Genomic DNA, 6,000 nt, shown 5'->3' with positions numbered 1-6,000 from the left:
CCTATCACCTTCTTCCCCTCCCCCACTCACCTATTGTACTCTATGCTACTTTCTCCCCACCCCTACCCTCCTCTCACTTATCTCTTCACCCTTCAGGCTCTCTGCCTGTATTCCTGATGAAGGGCTTTTGCCCGAAACGTTGATTTTCCTGCTCTTCGGATACTGTCTGAACTGCTGTGCTTTTCCAGCACCACTCTAATCTAGACTCTGGTTTCCAGCATCTGCAGTCATTGTTTTTACCTAAACACCAACGCAAAGTATTCATTTGCAATCTCAGACATGCCTTCTTCCTAGGTCTCCATGTTGATCTCTAATGACACATTACTCTTCTGATAACCATTGTATTGTTGATAACACTCAAGAAAGCCTTTGCATTCTCTTCTGCTTTGAGCCACAATATATAAGCAAGCAGTTTTGCTCAGAATCAATAATCAATGCCGATGTTGTTCTGGTTAATTTAAATTGAAGCAAGACCAATGGAACAAGTCAAATTGAGCTTCAGCAGTGTTCGTTTCCCCACAAATCATGACAATGTCACTGAATAATATTGCTTACCACAATCTGAAAGTAATCACTTGGAATGACCACCTCTCCATTCTTTATCCATCTCACAGTAGGGACGGGCTTTCCGCTAACTGCACATTCAAACTCAATGTCCATACTCTCATAAGCGTAGAGGTTGGAAGGACGCTTTAGGAAGCTTGGAGGAACTGTAATGAAAAGATACAAGGGTAATTAGTTGAAAACAAGCAACAGCAATCACAACTTACAGCACCATCAATGTAATCAAACCTTCCATGGTGTTTCACAGCAACACAATCATGCAAAATTAGGTAGACACCAAAGTACATAAGGAGATATTAGATATATGTTATTACATTAATCTGGCAGGTAAAGCTAAGCTTAGTCATGTTGCAGTGAAAATACCACTTCATAAAAATCCATCACAATCACTGATGTCCTTGAGGGAAAGAAATCTGTCATAGTTACCTACATTTGCCTCCAAACTGATAGTAATGTGGTTGACCAGTCACAGCCATTTGAAATAGCCTAGCATGCCACCATCAATGTAATCAAATCTTCCATGGTGTTTCACAGCAACACAATCATGCAAAATTAGGTAGACACCAAAGTACATAAGGAGATATTAGATATATGTTATTACATTAATCTGGCAGGTAAAGCTAAGCTTAGTCATGTTGCAGTGAAAATACCATTTCATAAAAATCCATCACAATCACTGATGTCCTTGAGGGAAAGAAATCTGTCATCGTTACCGACATTTGCCTCCAAACTGATAGTAATGTGGTTGACCAGTCACAGCCATTTGGAATAGCCTAGCATGCCATTCAGTTCAAAGGCAATTGAGGATGGGAAAGAAAAACACATACTGGCTTTGTCAGTGATACTCATGCCCCTGAATGAATAGAACATAAAAAAGATTACCCTAAGCTTGGTGAAATTGGTTATTTCACAGCACGTCCTACAGGAGGTGAAAGAGTTAAACAGGCAGTGAGGATTCAAGAGCTAACTCTAGAATTTAGGGACCTAATAAATCAAAAAAAAAATTAACCACACACACACACACACACACACACACCCTCCCATCCCACATCCACAAAGTTTCAGGGCGTAAAGAAAATGACAATCCGCACTTGATGGAAAACTAATACATCTTTCAGGTCTTGCCCACAAGGCAATTTTGACACAACATGCACCAGTGATTTCTTGATAAGCATGTATCAGTTTCCTACTATTTGTTTCCATATGTTTTACGTTGTTGCATTGCATTGGGATACACTTGCCAGGTTAGCCTTAACAAACAGCACAAACTGAATGGCCTCCTTCTATGCTGTAAATAGCTGTGCGAATAGAGGAACACTGAGAATAAGGACCATACTGATCGAAATTCATTTCTAAATAGTCACTGCCCTCATTTGCTTTTTAATCAAATTAGAGCCATATGTAAAAGTAGTGCATATAGGAATATTGTAAAATGCCTAAAAGATTCAGCGATGAACTTTGCTTGGCAGGATTTCTTTAACTCAGATTTTTTTACTTATTTCTCCATCTCTCATTTCACTATGAATCATTGTCTTTCCTTCATTTTTTACATTTCAGTGAAGGTTTCTGGAATGGGGTTTTGCCTTTTTCATGATTTTCACTTCTGTAAGTTAAGCATGAAGGAAATCCAATGAAGCAGAGATGACAAGACATGTCTTCACTTCACCAGGAGATAATGTTAAAAATTATCCACCAAGACACAATTTATTTGAATTGGATTATGCTTAATTTAAGGATTTCTATACACTGCAGATAGTAACAAAATCTTTTCGCCACTGCCAATTAATAATGAATTCTCCAATTCAATCTAAAGAAAACCAATTCAATACACTTTAAAACTAAAACCAATATTTTGCACAAAATTGATTACACTGTCTCTGGATAACAACTGACAGTGGATTAATGCTGAAAACATTGAGCTATAACAAATGGATAATTGGGTAATATTTTATGCTTGGATCAGGGATTCTGTACTGTCCTTGGACAGGTAAATGTTTATCTAGTATCATCTGTACGTTTAACAAGACAGATTTATTTAAAGAAGCTGCCATTTTCCTGAAAATGTCTTTGGGAAACCATTTGTTTTCTGAGGGAATCGAGAGAAAAATGGTACATCATGGTGACATTGTAGCCACAATTGACACAACAGCAACTTGACAGGTAATTCTTTTTGTGCAGTGTTTTTTTAATTCATTCACTCACAAAATGTGGGTGTTGGTGGTAGGGCCAGCATTTATTTCTCATCCCAAGTTGCCCTTGATATAATGGTAGTGAGCTGCCCTCTAGAACTGTTGTAGTCAATTAGTAGACTATAGTACCATCTAGGAGGAAGTCTCAGGATTTTGACCCAGTGACACTGAGGGAAAGCCAATACTTCTCCAAGTCAGGATGGCAAGTGGCTTAGAAGAGAACTTGCAGCTTGTAGTGTTTCCATGTATCTGTTGTCTTTGTCCATTTGGATGATAGTGGTCGTGGGTTTGGAAGATGCTGTCAAAGGAATCTTGGTATATTTCTACAGTGCATCTTACACTTTGCTGTCAGTGGTGGATGCTGGTGGATGTAATATCAATCAGGCTGGCAGCTTTATCCTGGATGGTGTCAAACTCTTGAACCCACCCAGGCAAGTTGTGACTATTACATCACACTTATACCAATATACCGGCCACTGCAGCAGACAGCTGGAACTGACAACCGGAAGCGGCAAAGACAAACCACTATAAATGCCGGAGGAAACAACACAGAAGCGCTTCACAGGAGGCTCCCAAGCACTGAGGATGTCACCTAGACAGGGGACGAAACGTCTGCAACACAAATTCCCAGCTCAGCGAACAGAACCACAATAACGAGCACCAGAGCTACAAATTTTCTCACAAACTTTGAACCTCACACTCCTGACTTGTGTCTGGTAGTTAGTAGACAGGTTCTGGGGAATTCAAGGCTGAATTACACACTGCAAGATTTCTAGCTTCAGATCTGCTCTTGTAGCCATTGTATTTATATGGCAAGTACAATTCAATTTCTGCTCAATGGTAACCCCAAGGGTGTAGCTGATGGTGACACCATTCAATGTCAAGGAGTCATGGTTAGTTTCTCTCTTGTTGGAAACGGTCATTACCTGACACTTGTATGGTATGAATGTTACTTGTCACTTGTCAGCCCAAACCTGAATATGGTCCAGGTCTTCCTGCATTTGGGAATGGTCTGCTTCAGTACCTGAGGAGTAATGGATGGTGCAGAACACTGAGCAATCATTAGCAAACATCCCCACTTCTGACCTAATATCAGACAGAAGCAGTTGGAAGTGGTTGGGCCGAGGGCAATACACTGAAGAACATCTGCAGAGATGATCTGGAGCTGAGATGACTGACCTCCAACAACCACAACCATCTTCCTAAGTGCCAGATATGATTCCAAACAGTGGAGAATTTTCCATCTGCTTCCTATTGAATCCAGTTTTGCTAGGGCTCCTTGATGCTGCACTCAGTCAAATGCAGTTTTGATGTCAAGGGTTTTCAGCTTTACCTCACCTCTGGATTTCAGCTCTTTTATCCATGTTTTAACTAATGGTGTACTGAGATCAGGAGCTGAGTGGCCCTGGCAGAACCCAAACTGAGAATCACTGAGCAGGTTATTACTGAGCAGATAGCAGATAGAGTAGAATAATGGGGTGGTAACTGGCCCAGTTGAATTTGTCCTGGTGCTTGAGTATAGGAATTACTTGAGCAATTTTACATATTATCAGATAAATGCTAATGATGCAGATGTACTGGAACAGCTTGACTAGGGGAGTGGCAAATTTTAGAGTATAAATTTTCAGTGGTATTGCCCGAATGGTGTCAGGGTGCACAGCCGTTTAGAATCCAATGCCTTGAGCACCTCCTTGATGTCATGTGATGACCAGCATCTGTGATGTGGGCACTGAAGGTTTACACACTGTCCATATAAGGTGACAAAGACAGTAAATCCATGAGGTAGGGCAACATTTAGAGTGGAATCTTATCACCCACTGTACAACATGGGAAATGGCTGGGAAAGTGGGAGAATTATGTGATATCAGCAGAAATGAGATCTCTGACATCAAGACCAAGAAATCCAATTTACCAAGCAGCCAAAACTAATTAGAGTCATAGAGTCATAGAGATGTTCAGCATGGAAACAGACCCTTCGGTCCAACCCATCCATGCCGACCAGCTATCCCAACCCAATTTAGTTCCACCTGCCAGCATCTTATTTATATCCAGTTTCCCATTCTCCCACCTAAACCCTTCCTATTCATATACCCATCCAAATGCCTCTTAAATGTTGCAATTGTACCAGCCTCCACAACATCCTCTGGCAGCTCATTCCATATGTGTACCACATACGTTGCCCCTTTTATATCTTTCCCCTCTCACCCTAACCCGATGCCCTCTAGTTCTGGACTCACCCACACCAGAGAAAAGACTTTGTCTATTTATCCTATCCATGCCCCTCATAATTTTGTAAACCTCTATAAACCTCAGCCTCCGATGCTCCAGGGAAAACAGCCCCAGCCTTTTCAGCCTCTCCCTATAGCTCAAATCCTCCAACCCTGACAACATCCTTGTAAATCTTTTCTGAACCATTTCAAGTTTCACAATATCTTTCCGATTGGAAGAAGATCAGAATTACACGCAATATTCCAAAACTGGCCTAACCAATGTCCTGTACAGCCACAACATGACCTCCCAACGCCTGCACTCAATACTCTGACCAATAAAAGAAAGCATACCAAATGCCCTCTTCACTATCCTATCTACCTGCAACTCCACTTTCAAGGGGCTATGAACCTGCACTCCAAGGTCTCTTTGTCCAGCAACACTCACGAGGATCTTACCATTAAGCGTATAAGTCCTGCTGAGATTTGCTTTCCCAAAATGCAGCACCTCGCATTTATCTGAATTAAACTCCATCTGCCACTTCTCATTGGCCCATCTGGTCAAGATCCTGTTGTAATCTGAGGTAACCTTCTTTACTGTCCACTACACCTCCAATTTTGGTGTCATCTGCAAATTTACTGAGGCCTTTTTGCATGCATTAACATTACACTATTAAATCTTTTCATCTTATTTATATCCAGTTTCCCATTCTCCCACCTGCTGGATTGAAGCCAGATGGTGACAATTCCTCACATGGAAGTCAGAGCAGTAACCTAGCAACTCTGACTCATCATTTGCTCTTCTGTACATGAACCTCAGCACCAGTCACCAAAATCTCAGGCCATGCTCCACCAGCAGTGACTGCGTACACTCGACATCCACCAGGACCTCCAAGTGTCCATTGACAAAGCCTGGTGCCAGTTTCTGTCTGCCTGACATGTCGGGGCAATTGACAGCATCCGAGCAGAGCACTACGGACTACTGGTGCTTGATCGGGTACATGGCTGGTCTTTAAAGATGCCAGGAATCTCTGGAAGTC

The 6,000-nt window shown here is 41.6% G+C and overlaps 1 protein-coding gene across 1 annotated transcript in view; it reads right to left on the bottom strand.

Moving 5' to 3' along the window:
- The window catches only part of dcc (DCC netrin 1 receptor), a 1,293,953-nt gene that overhangs the window by 472,483 nt on the left and 815,470 nt on the right, over positions 1-6,000 (bottom strand). Inside the window, exon 6 of the mRNA XM_043720707.1 lies at positions 556-710. Within this exon, the coding sequence (XP_043576642.1) occupies positions 556-710 (155 nt within the window). The remainder of the gene's footprint in view (positions 1-555; positions 711-6,000) is intronic.

Source organism: Chiloscyllium plagiosum, chromosome 1 (genome assembly GCF_004010195.1).
Source record: "Chiloscyllium plagiosum isolate BGI_BamShark_2017 chromosome 1, ASM401019v2, whole genome shotgun sequence".
Lineage (NCBI taxonomy): Eukaryota > Metazoa > Chordata > Chondrichthyes > Orectolobiformes > Hemiscylliidae > Chiloscyllium > Chiloscyllium plagiosum.
Note: the sequence above shows the minus strand (reverse complement) of the source record. Positions and strands in the feature narration are given on the sequence as shown.